This window comes from Alligator sinensis, unplaced genomic scaffold (genome assembly GCF_000455745.1).
Source record: "Alligator sinensis unplaced genomic scaffold, ASM45574v1 scaffold872_3, whole genome shotgun sequence".
Classification (NCBI taxonomy): Eukaryota; Metazoa; Chordata; order Crocodylia; family Alligatoridae; genus Alligator; species Alligator sinensis.
This window is the reverse complement of record NW_005842137.1, coordinates 546,121-558,151: the sequence shown is the minus strand read 5'-3', so window position 1 is coordinate 558,151 and position 12,031 is coordinate 546,121. Positions and strand designations below refer to the sequence as shown.

Genomic DNA, 12,031 nt, shown 5'->3' with positions numbered 1-12,031 from the left:
CCCCCCCTCCCCCCAGCAGGAAGCCAAGCCATCAACGGGGCTCTGGACTCCCCACAGAGCATGCTGTGCCCTGGGGAACCTCCTCTGGCCAGTCCTACCAACCTGCACAGCCGCCCGGCACTGCTCCAGCTCCTGCTGGATGTTCTCCTCCGCCACGTCGCGCGCCCGCTCCTCCACCTGCACCCGCCGGCGCAGCGTGAACATGTCGCAGCGGAAAGCTAAGGCCAAGTGTGCAAATGCTGCCTGCAAAGGGAAAGGACAGACGGGGTCACCGCAGCCCCCCAAGGACACCTGGAAAAATGCATCTAGCAGGGACACCAGTCACAAAGCACAGAAGATGGCACTCCCAGCTCTGCCCAGCCGGTTCCGTGGCTGTCCCAGCAACTCGGGGTGGTGGGGATGGAGAGAGATATTGGGCCTTGCAGAGCTTCCCTGGGTCAGTATTGCTTTCATCCCTGCCCCGTGCTCTCACCGAGGGGGCTTCCCCACCTGCAGGCAATGGTAAGTAGAGGGAGCCACCCCTGTCCTGTACATGGCTGACTTGGGGCCCACACTAGTCTCACACTGGTTTAGTTCCTGTTCTACACGCGGTGAAATGAGGAGACTCGGGCCCTTCCTTCACTGCCATGCCCCCTCACCAGACCCCAGCCGAAGTGGCACCAGCAGAAGACTTTGGGGCTCCAACCCAGTCAGCTGGAAGGAAGTGGGATGGGGAAGAGGGGGAGATAAAGGCCTCACCAACTAAATCAGGGCAATAAAGGGGCATCCAGCTGAGTTAGGGCAACTGGTGTTTAGCGGCTATCAGAGGGTTCAGTGCCCCTCATCTGTGGGCACCAGGAGTCGGCCAGACAGGCCTCCTCCTCAACAGATGCCCGGCAGCTGCCGACTGGCAAGCAAAACCCCTGTGTCAGCCCTGGCCCTGGGAAGCCCATTATTACTATTACAAGGGCTCTCATCTCCTGCTGATTTAATGACTCCTTTTGCAAGCCTCCAAGCACTCTGCAGAATGAACAAGCGCTGCATCACACGCCCAGAGGCATCACTTCGCTGTGCAGGGGATGCCCCTGGTTTCTAGGTGGGGACGCGAGGGTTGTGCGCATGCAACAGAAACTGCCGGGCGGAGGGGAGTCAGCAGGGGGTCGTGAAAGGGGGGTGGACGGTTCTTGCTGAAAGCACAAGGCCAGGAGTTTGGACTTCTGGCTCCTATTCCTGCTCTGCCACTGATTCACAGGAGGACAGCGGGCAAGTTACTTCACCACTCCGTGCCTCAGTTTCCCCACTGGTCACATGTGACCCATTCAGTCCTTTGTTGTGTAGGCTGTGGCTGCAGTTTGGGGACCCAGACACCTGTCCCTGGGACCCTGTGCTGCAGAACAGAAACTCCTGTCAGGAAGGAACTCAAGCCACTTTCAGAGGGTAACAACTAACTGTGGGAAGTGACCACCTAGAGGAGAAAGCCCCTGTCCCTCTGTGCCTAAACCCTGGATAACTGTACCAGGTGGCACACAGACAGCATCTGAGCTGGTGCTGACCCAGCTGGAGGTGTCACAAGAGGACTCTGGGTTAGCCCATCTGCTGCAGGACTCCAGTATCACCATCCACAGATCTGAACACCACGCTACAGAGGGGGGAGCGACCAGATGCATTTTGCCTTGGGCACCAAGTACATCTTGCAGCACTGGTGTCTGAAGCCTGTGCATGGATTTTTGCAGGGGAAGGAGGAAGGAGACACGAATCCATGGGTGCATCCATGAGTCCCTCTCACTACAAGCTGCTGGAAGGATAGGATGAGGGCAGTGCTCACCTCCACGTCCTGCTCAGTCAAAGCCACTCTGCAAAGGAAGAACACGGACAGCTGTAAGCAAGGGAGGCAACTCAGGGCAGGGAATGCAGAGCACGGGGCAGAACCAAGTGCCCGACCGCAGCCAATTCCCAAGGCCTCAGCGATGGCACCTAGGGCTCTCCAGGGATCTCTAGCAGTCAGTGCCAATGGTGGGGGGAGCTGTGAGAGGCAACAACACCCATCCACTGGGAACCAGAGAGAGCCAAACTCATCTCTCCCAGTCCCCAGGCAGCCCCGAAAGGGGGGCATCTTTCAGTCATTGCCAGGACAGGGCCCATCTCTTTCTGCTGCAGGATATAAGTAGGAGGGGTATGAGGCCCCGGAGCTGGATCTGAACCAGCGATGGAGGGTGAGGGGCTCTGTAACCCCTGACGTCCTCAGCTACTCCCCCGAGGCACTTGCCCTGGCTCCACGCACAGTCCAGCCCTGTCACCTTTGCTGGCAACCGTTTAAATCTCCAAGCTCCTTGATCAAGCAGCAGTGTCTAATCCCTGCACTTTGGTAGGAGGAGAAAGGGGGTCAGGCCATGGCTGGAGACCTTACCTGTGCAAACCCAGTCTCTCCAGCACAGACAGCTCTGTCGCAGAGGTCACCAGCAGGTCCTCAGCTGGGTCAGGATCTGGGGAGAAAGGGCGATCATTCATCCAGAGAGACAAGAGAGGAGATGGACAGAGGGGATCAGACACCTCCCAGCTGCCTCCACGGAGGCAGATGTCTTCTCTCTAATACTAAGGGCCACAGGGGTGAGGGCACTAGCATGGGAACCTGGGAAATCTGGGTCCAGTTCCTTCTTCTGCTCTCCCTTTCTGTGCGACCTCAGGCAAGTCACTTCAGTCCTCACTTCCCAAGCTGTAAGATGCCCTTTCTACCTCCCAGGGGACAAACACACTGACCACTGCGAGCTGCTATGATACTTCAGTGACACGGGCATAAAAGTACCCAAGGTAGACGGGGTGGGGGCAATGTACCGGTGCATGGCGCAGGCCAGTGGAGAAGGGCCCATCTACTTGTATCATGAGGCCAGGTCACAGAGCCCCCAGGGGAAATCACTCTGGACCTAGAAGAATAATGCTCTGCTGTGCCAATCCTAACCTGGCCTAGACTAGGCTAATCCAGCTGTGTCTGCAGAGGCCTGGCTCCTGACCAGGGAGCCCTCTTGAAACAGCCTTGGGTCCTGCCACACCACTGTTGCTGACTTAGGGGCAGGGGGGGTACAAGTGAACTGGCAGGCCCCAGGCAGAAACGCAACAGAGATGCTGAAGAGACCAACCCACAAGGAAGTGACTCAAGACCCAAGACCTATCTCTTGGTTGAAAGCACCATTAGTGTTCGGGGGTAGGACTGGGTCATGTGAGAAGCCTCAAAGGCTTCCCCAGAAACACCATCTGGGGGCTTACAGCACCTGTGCCCCAAGAGGCATCGTGAAACACCCTCCTGCTCCTGCTCACGGAGAAGGCAGTGGGGTGGGTGAGAGGAGATGGGCTTGAGAGTATGGTCTTCTCCCCCATGGGACCTTTAAGTGAACCGATGCCCCTGCCTTAAAGATGGCAGGTTGGGTTGGCTGGAAGGGCAGGGTCACAGCCCCCTTCTACTGCAGAGGATGTCAGTCGGCCCCTTTGTTCCAGGGCACAATGCAAGAAGCTGCTTCCAGCAGCCTGAAAAGTTGGGGATACCTTCCCCACTGCCTGCAGAGAGGGAGGGGGCTGGGAGGGAGAAAGAGGAGTGAAGCAGGGGAGGAAGGAGAAAATAGAAAAACGAGGAGAAGACAGACAGGTGGAGGGGAGCAGGGAACAGAAAGAAGAGATGGAGCAAGAGGCAGGAGGCCAGGGAGAGGCGTGGATGGCAGCTCCATAGCCTGAGACTCACTCACCAACCTTCATCGCTCTCCCCACTGTCCCCGACCTGCACCGCCAGCTCCCTTCTGCCAGCCCCGTCCACCTGGCCTTGCACCTGGGGGCGCACAGGACATGACAGCAGAGAAAAATGGGTCTTAACACCATGGGGCAGGGCAAACACCCCCAACCCCCACCAGGACAATGAAGAATGCAGCCCCTGGCCCCACGCTTGCAGGGCTGGCTGCAAGAGGGCAAAGCTGGGGCAGTGATAGTCTCTATGAAGAGGCCAAGGGGACCGCTACACCAACTCCCAGACTTTCCCAGCTGGTGGTGGTGTAGGAGCAGGGCAGAAAACCTGGCTCTTGGGGAACGGAGTAGCCAGGAGCAGTACCTGCCTGCCTCTCTGAATCCCCTGGCAGGAGGTGCTATAGGCAGCACTGCAGGAAGACACCTGAATGCACCACCGGCTCCACGTAGGGATGGGGTGGGGGGCAGGAGACCTGACAGCGGGGCTCCTTCCTATCGGAGGGAATTAAACTAAGAACCTACCCGAGAAAGCACATCAACGGGGGAGAAGCAGAGGATGCACAGGTAGGTAAAGCCCCTCCCGATGCTACAACTGCCCACCTCATCCCCGCCATCTCACCTCATTGTTCTCCAGGCTCTGCCCCCTCATGGCCACAACCCTTCCAGAGTAGCCCTGCAAGTTGCTCATCAGGCCTAGAGAGAAGGCAGAAGAAAGGCCCGTTGGAGCTTGGAGGAGTTCCTTTTGGTCTGTAATGAGTGAAAGGGGGAACATGAGCAGCATCTTTCCTGCTAAACCCAGTGCCAAAAGCCAGCAGGGATCTGCATAAACCTCCGAAAGGCGTGGGCACCAAACACGGAGGGAAAGCCGTCTCCTCCAGCAATAGCTGCTAATGCGCTCTGGGTCCTTGGAGGTGAAGGCGGCATGAGAAATCTAACTTTTGTGCATTGATTATTACTATTAATATTACAAGATAGAGAGTGAGTGGCTGTGCTAAGCCCAGCCCAGCCCAGCATGACACACATCAGTAGATACTGGTTGGGTACCACACACCCCAGATTGTACCAGGTCATGCCTCTGCAACACCAGGAAAAGACCCTCTCCCAAAATCAGGTCCTCCAGTACTTCTCCTGCTGGTGAGAGGAGCACGGGCTGAGCCTCAGAGAAGACTCATGGAAGTGCCAGCTGCTGTGCAGGGCTGAACGGTTGCATGGCAGTGCCTGCAGCTGGCAGGGGGAGGCAGAAACTAGCCTGTGCGCCCGCTGCAGACGAAGCAAAGAGGACCTTACTGATGAGGAGAGAGGTAAAGGGATACAGCCTTTCCTGCTTGAGGGTAGACTTCCTACTGAGACACTGGACCCCAGCAAAGGGGACACTGGGAACAGCCTAAGAATGGATAGGTCCAGATGTCCATCTGGGTTAAACACCCAGCTTGCCAAGACTGGCATCCAGCCGGGCAACGGCTGAGCCCCTGGCTTCCCGGTGGGGAAGGGGAAGGCAGACACATGCTTGGCAGAACCAGGGGACACTGCATGGCTTACCCTAGCTCCCTTTGCCCCCACCCTACTGCCATCCTCTCAGCCCCACGGCTGCTCCGTTACCTGAGTTGGGAGATGCCATGAGTCTGGCCAGCTCTACCTGCTGCTGCTTCAGTTTCTGCTTGCTGAAAGGAAGGACAGGAGCCCAGGTTAAGGAACAAGAAACTCCTCTAAAGAGACCAGCCTATAAAGAGCCAGCGACAGCATAGCTCCTTTGTTGGGCCTGACCCACAGACCAAAGCCCAGGACCAGAAGCACCCCCATAATAACCTTATCTTGCACCGCGAGCCCACGCACCGCACAGGGATGCTTCCAGGCTCCACTGCCTCTTCCCCACTGGCCCCAGCACCCCTCTACAGCCTGCGCCTCCAATGCCACTCACCTGGCATGTGTTAAGTCGCCCTTACCCTTTCGATGCCACCCTTTTATCCCTGTCGGACCGGGCGGGAGCCAGCTGATGCTGCGGAGTCCTTGCTTATGACCTCTCCCTCCCCAGGAAGCTGGGCACCGAGGCGCTCTCCAAAGCCATTTCCAAAAAGGAATGAGTCACCGGCCCACGGTGATGTTTGTATTCATTATATTTCACCCAGCTGCCAAATGGACCTCGCATCCCCTGGCAGCAGGAGCGCCAGCCTCCTCTGGGCAGGCATGAAAACAACCCGCTGGCGATGGAGCAAGAGTGCCACCTGACGGGGATCCTGCCTCACGGCAAGCAGCTCGCCCCGGGCTGTTTCTGTGCGTGTTCTCATTTCCTAAACATCCGAGTCCTCCTTGGCTGGGGGGTTGGAGAAGAAGAGCCCAAGGGGATTCATAACAACCTGAGTGACAGCCCTGCTCAGCCGAATAAAGACTGACGTGCCAATACACTGGAGATCAAGTCTCGCACACGCACAGCGCTGAGATGAACACAACGCCTTTCGGAAAGCTGCCGACATGGTATAATAGGCAGCATCCACAAGGGAATCCTACACGAACTGCACTTACCACCCTAGGCATTTCTCAGCGGTCCCTTGCAGCCAGCGAGAGGAGACCGCAGCTGCAAGAGGGTTGTTGGGGACAGGACTGTAGCAGGGGGAAACTTGGGCAAAGTGCTACAACTTGAGCCATCAGTATTGTCTACTGGTCAGAGCAGGAAACATGGATCTTGAATGTGGCTGAAGCAGGGAGCATCGTCTTGTGGCCCAAGTCAATGGTTAGCAGATTCTGCTCTTGGTGCTGGATTAAAGCAGTGGGAGACAGGGCTACAGAGCTGGCTGCACCTTTACCCCTTTCCTGGTCTTTAAGGGAACAAACCAGGCCTCAAGCCTCAAGACAGTCTCCCTCCCGGGCTGGAGAGTCACAGTTCTCCCATCCTTCAGCCCAGCCCCGGGGCTACTGCAAGCTGTGGGTCCGAACAGCGTCAGATCAGCACCCAAGCTCTTCATATGCGCAGGGCCTACAGAGGCCTCTTTAAGAAAGCACTTTTTCCTTTCCCAGTAAGAGCAAAGCATTTAGAGAAACAGAACTGAAAACCACCAAACAGTCTACAAGCACGTCCCTCTAAACTAAAGGTTTAGCATTGCACGTAGAGGATTGTGGCAGGCTTCGTTTCATCGGAGACCCGCCTGCCCCTCGCATACAGTCCTGCGTCTCAGTCTGGTTCCACCTCCCTTTCTTGCAAGTCAGCATCAGCCCATTTTAAACCATACTATAGCTCTCCCCTTGTCCCCTTGCTTTGGTCATTCATAATAAAAATCAGTCTGGTAGGCTCAGGCAATCAAGCTACAGTGCCCTTAGCCAATGTTCCTGCCATTGCCCACTAATAATCCTCAAGTGTTTGCCAAGGGGTATGCTGCCCTGAGCTTTCCTTTTCCCTGCTTGCTTTTTGGTCCTCCCATCTCACTATAAACTCAACCAGTCTTAGAGGACACATCCGATAGCCTGCCACCACACAGTATAAACCTTCGTTCAGTAGTGATGAGTTATTACAGAGCAGCTCCAAGCTGCAGGGGTCTGAGCAGTTCAGATGCAGGGCTGCCACACAGGACTCCCCACGTTGCCCACTCCCTCACTGGGTGACCTGGGGCAAGACATACCCTGTGCCTCAGTTCCCCTTTCTACTAGGCTGCTGTCTCCCTTGGCTGGTGCTTGGAAGTCTATGGACACAGGCACCTCCGCCACAGCCCCACGCTTGCCAGAGGGAGAACGCCTCTCCAGTGTTATATTTTTAAAGCTGTTTCTCACCCAGCAACGACTCCCAGTTCCTCTGCTCGGTGCAGAGGCGTCCGCAGGGAAGGCGGCAGCGAGGGTGGTTTTATTTGGGAGGCTGCTGCTTTGCTGGCTTGTTTCAAGCAGTTACAAAAGAAAGAAAATGTGGAATTTATTGCAAAGGCAGAGGGGAGGGAGAGCGCGATAAGGCAGAGCTGACAACAGCTCCCCTACAGCACAGCCCCCATCTCAGTATCCCTTTTTCTAACTCCTGCACTGAAATCACCTGCCAGACTCCTGCCGGGAAGATTCAGTAGAGATCTTCTGGCTGTCATGGACAATTTGGGCTCCTTTAAACCATGGCTGCCGTTAGCCACTTACTTGCTATGTGCCTCAGTTTCCCCACTGATACACTGGGGGTGATGATAGCACTCTATCAGAGGGGTGGTACCTATTAACTAAAGAATGGCTGGGGGATGCTTTGGGTTCATCTGATGGGAGGCACTGCACGTGTCCCAAGTCACTGCTACTAGGCCTGCTTTTGTCACTCCATCGTAACAATAATACAGGTCCGGTCATTGTTAAGTGATCGATCTGATTCTCATCAATAGCCTGCAGACCGGCTTCCCCCGTCCATCACACACACAACACAACAAGCTCCCAACACACCACTCTGCCCGCGTGTTTGAACCTTTGGCTAGGAAGTGAGCTCAGTCTCCTTTCGGCTGAGACTGCAACAAAGGGAGGAAGGAGTCAGAGTTTGAATCAGCACTTCCTAGACCTAAAATGCTGGAGGCTGCAAGTGAGAACAAGGGAAAAAACCCTGGTCTGTCCCAGTTCACGCTCCCTGCGAGAGAAGCCTGGGCAAAACAGAGCTATGGTCTGGGCAAGTAAATGGCAGTTCTTATGCTCTTTCGAGTGTCTAGTGCAGTGGTGGGTTTGGCAGTGAAACATGTCCCTTCTCAGCACTGAGACCCACCAGCCTGACCATCCATCACCCAACTTTCCATTTCTACTTAGCAGAGCTGGATTTGCACTATCGGTGCAGACCTCCCTGCTGCTGCACCCCACTGCCAGCTCCCTGAGCCACCCAGCCGCCCTCTAGGATTTTACCTGTAAACCAGCTCTTCCCTCTAGCAGTGTCTGTCAGAGCCAATGATAGATGCCTACAGCCTACTACAGCCACTGAAGCTGTTGACTTAGCACTTTCCCTTCCCTGCCTAGATACAGGGGAAAATGAAGCACATGACTCCAGGCTAAGCCTCGCTGACCAGGAGCTATCTAATGGCATTGGCAGTAAATTCTGCACTGAGAAGGAGATGCAACTTCCATAAGTAACAACCTAGATCAGTGATTTTCAACCTTTTTTCGTTTGCAGACCTCCTCTGGAAATTTTGAATGGAGGTGTGGATAGTGTGGGTAATCACATACTTTTGATTGATCATAGTCATCTTTCGTGGATCCCTTAGACATGGTCTGCAGACCCCCCAGGGGTCCATGGACCACAGGTTGCAAACCACTGGCCTAGATACCATGGGGACGGGCACACAAAAGGCATGGCCAATGCATGAGTCTGAACATAGACAGATAAGTAGGGTGATAAATAGATACTTGGAGCAGTGGGCAGTTGGGCAGATAGAAAGATGTCATGTACAGGGATAGATAACGTACGGATATGGATAGATGAGCAAGTGTAGAAGCAAAGAGGTAGCAAGGCTACGTGGTGAGGACAGTGCTCATCCGTGTTGGCTGGAAGGGAACCAACAGCCTTTCCGGGATTGTAATATTATCAATATTGTTAATAGCATTCCACTGCAGCCATGTAATCGGCCCATTGAAGCGGCTCCACTTTTCCATCTGCTGGCTTTTTAAAATAACTAAGCCAGTGTGATGGGCATCGCACTGCTGGGGAAGGGGGAGATGATCTCCGATGGGGCACAGGACCATTGGCAGAAGACTGGCCAAGAAGGTGGATGCCCTGTGATCAGAGAGGAGTGAGTTGTGAAAAGTGTGAGATTAGATGAAACTAGAATAAAAAAAAAAAATAGGGTGATAAACAGCTGGAAGAATATGAGCTGGTATGAACACATTCACTGCAAAGGAAAATCTCATCTCTCTAGGCTATCAGAGTGCTTTTACTGCATCAAAAGAGCAGTTGGAGGAGAGTGTATTTGAACTTTGGAGAGGCCTTTGACAAGGTGTGACAGGGCAGAGTCCCTTTGAAGACACAGAAAGGTCTGTTTGGCGATGAGGAGCAGGTGGGGGGAATCAGACCCCTGGGTGGATTCCCAGCTGGGAGCCCTGGCTGAGAAAGAAGGGGAAGATGAAAGAGATTGTTGCTCCTGAAAGAAGCTGAAGAACTGAAAGGACAAGGTTATTTTCTTTCAATCTCCTCCACTAAATGTAGCGGGCAGAGTGGTGTTGCGTCAAAGGAGCGCTCCGAATAAAAGACCTGTCATCTGACCCCTGAAAGATGGGTGGCTGTGACCTGCACTGGCAGGAGGCACAACCGGCTCACACAAGGGCCCTCACAAAGCCGTTAAGGAAATGTAGTGATAAGACGAGAGGCAAAACATGCTCAGGAAGGAAGAGAGCCATTAGGGTTAACTGCTCAGGGCAAGAGGTTACCATGGGGGGCTCAGGATTATACAATAGTCTCGAGCTCCCCATGGTAACCTCTTGCCCTGAGCAGTTAACCCTAACACAATGATCTGGAAAAAAGGGATGAGCAGAAATGCAGCAAAGTTTGCTGAGGGCACAGAGTTGTTTCGACCAGTGGGTCTCAATCTTTTTTGTACCAGGACCCATTTGTAAACATCAGTGGGCAGTCCCGACCAGTGCCCTCCACCCCCAAGCCCCAGCCCCCTTGGGTGAGGAGTGGTGGGGCACAGGGGGGCCCCCAAGCAGCCCCTTGCAGGCTGGACCTTGGCAAGCCTGCAAGGGAAAAGCCACGGTTTCCCCCGTTTTTCTCCTTTGAAGAGCAATCCACTTTTCAAAAGTCTGTTCGCAACCCTTTGGATATCTTCTTGCGACCCACTTTTGGGTCACAACCCACAGGTTGAGGAATGCTGGCTCAGATGAAGCAAACCCAGTGAGGAGCATAAAGAACCTGCAGAGAAGCCTAACTGAGCTGAACGAGCTGGCACCACAAGGGCAAGCGATGTTCGGAGTTGATAAATGCAAAATAATGCACAACAAAGGGAAACGTTCAAGCTACCCAGATGTCTTGCAGGGCACTGAGTTGACGGGGTTGATTTAGGGAAAGGACCTGGGTGTCACTGTAGACATCACCGCTGTAGTTCTCTGCTCAGCGTGAAGTTATGGTCAAAAAGCAACGGTGCCCAAGGAACAGGGTGGAGACTGTTATACAGCTTTGTATAAATCAGTGATGCACGTTCACATGGAGTGCAGCATGTGGGACTGGTCATCCCTTACCCAGAAAGGATCTTGGGGGACAAGAGGGTGTCAGAGAAATGATCAAGGGCCTAGAAAAGCTCTCACAGCAAGAGGTACTGAAAAGCCTGGGCTGATCCTTTAAAAAGCAGAAAAAAAGAAAGAGAGAGGACAATAAAATCTTATAGAATAACAAATGAGCTGGTGAAGGTAGACTGAGGCCTCTCTCCTCCCAATTTCATAACACGAGAACCAAAGGGAGTTTAAAGGCAGAAACTTCAAAACAAATGACAAGAAAGATTTCCATACAAGGTGCAGATGGGCTGTGGAGCTTCTGGTCACAGGAAGTTATTTTCACACTAGAAAATGTGAGCGGGGTCGTTACACCTCATGCCAGCAGGGTTTAAGCCACTCTTCAGTGATTAGGGAGATTTCCCTTGGGAGCAGATTATCCTCTCTCCAGCCTCCTGCAGGGTCCCTTGTACCCGTGCCCAAAGCATCTGGGGCTGGTCACTGTCAGGTCCAAGGTGCAGAACCAGGCGAGCCTCGGGTGCAGTCCACCGTGACCATGACAAGGAGCAGAACCAAATCCAAAGAGGGAACTGGGGGAGAGTGGTGGCACAGGGACAGGGAGCCAAGGCAGCCGCAATAGGGAGCAAAACCAAGCGCAAACTATTGGGTCTCTTCTCTCCCCCCTCACCCCTTTGTGATATGGCTCCTATGCTGCCCAGCAAACCCCAAGCCCCTCTCAGATGGCAGCTCCTATACTCAGTGTTGATGTGGACACAGGGATCAAGCACAAGCATTTCCCCACTCCTTACCTGGGTGGCATGAGTTGAAGGCAGCAGGCTCCCGGCCCCTCTTCCGCTGGTGACACCTGTGGAGGAAGGAGAGAGATGCTGGCTTGCAATCTCACACAGATTCACAGACGTTTAGGGCTGCAAGCTCCTTTCGTTACAGATCTGGACACTTTCAAGCATGACGTGAATCCCTGGGCAAGGGCAGCTGGCAGCCAGGATCTGAGCTGCACAGTCCCGTCCACCCACCTGCCCAGCAAATCTTCAAAATCACACCAAGCCCATAGCAAAGGCAGTACTTGCACTGGGCTCTCTCTCAGGTCTGAGAGTAGGTGTCAAATATGGCTTTTGTCCTTGCAGTCACCTTGAATACACATCCCAAGTCCCTTGACACCAGTCAAAAAGGGTCCAAT

At 54.2% G+C, this 12,031-nt stretch overlaps 1 protein-coding gene across 4 annotated transcripts in view; it reads right to left on the bottom strand.

Moving 5' to 3' along the window:
- Positions 1 to 11,777, bottom strand: part of LOC102385360 (lymphoid-restricted membrane protein-like) — a 17,779-nt gene extending 6,002 nt beyond the window's left edge. Inside the window, exons 1-7 of one of the 4 annotated variants that reach the window (XM_025206064.1) lie at positions 11,643 to 11,777; positions 5,305 to 5,366; positions 4,325 to 4,398; positions 3,718 to 3,793; positions 2,387 to 2,462; positions 1,805 to 1,832; positions 103 to 243 (exon numbers count right to left, since the gene is read on the bottom strand). In XM_025206064.1, coding sequence (XP_025061849.1) covers positions 103 to 243; positions 1,805 to 1,832; positions 2,387 to 2,462; positions 3,718 to 3,793; positions 4,325 to 4,398; positions 5,305 to 5,366; positions 11,643 to 11,653 — 468 coding nt within the window. In that variant the 5' untranslated portion in view covers positions 11,654 to 11,777. Of the gene's footprint in view, positions 1 to 102; positions 244 to 1,804; positions 1,833 to 2,386; positions 2,463 to 3,713; positions 3,794 to 4,324; positions 4,453 to 5,304; positions 5,367 to 5,648; positions 5,759 to 11,642 lie in introns of those variants that run through there. The other 3 variants (XM_025206063.1, XM_025206065.1, XM_025206066.1) reach the window with 3 other exon arrangements.
- Between the last annotated feature and the right edge of the window lie 254 nt (positions 11,778 to 12,031).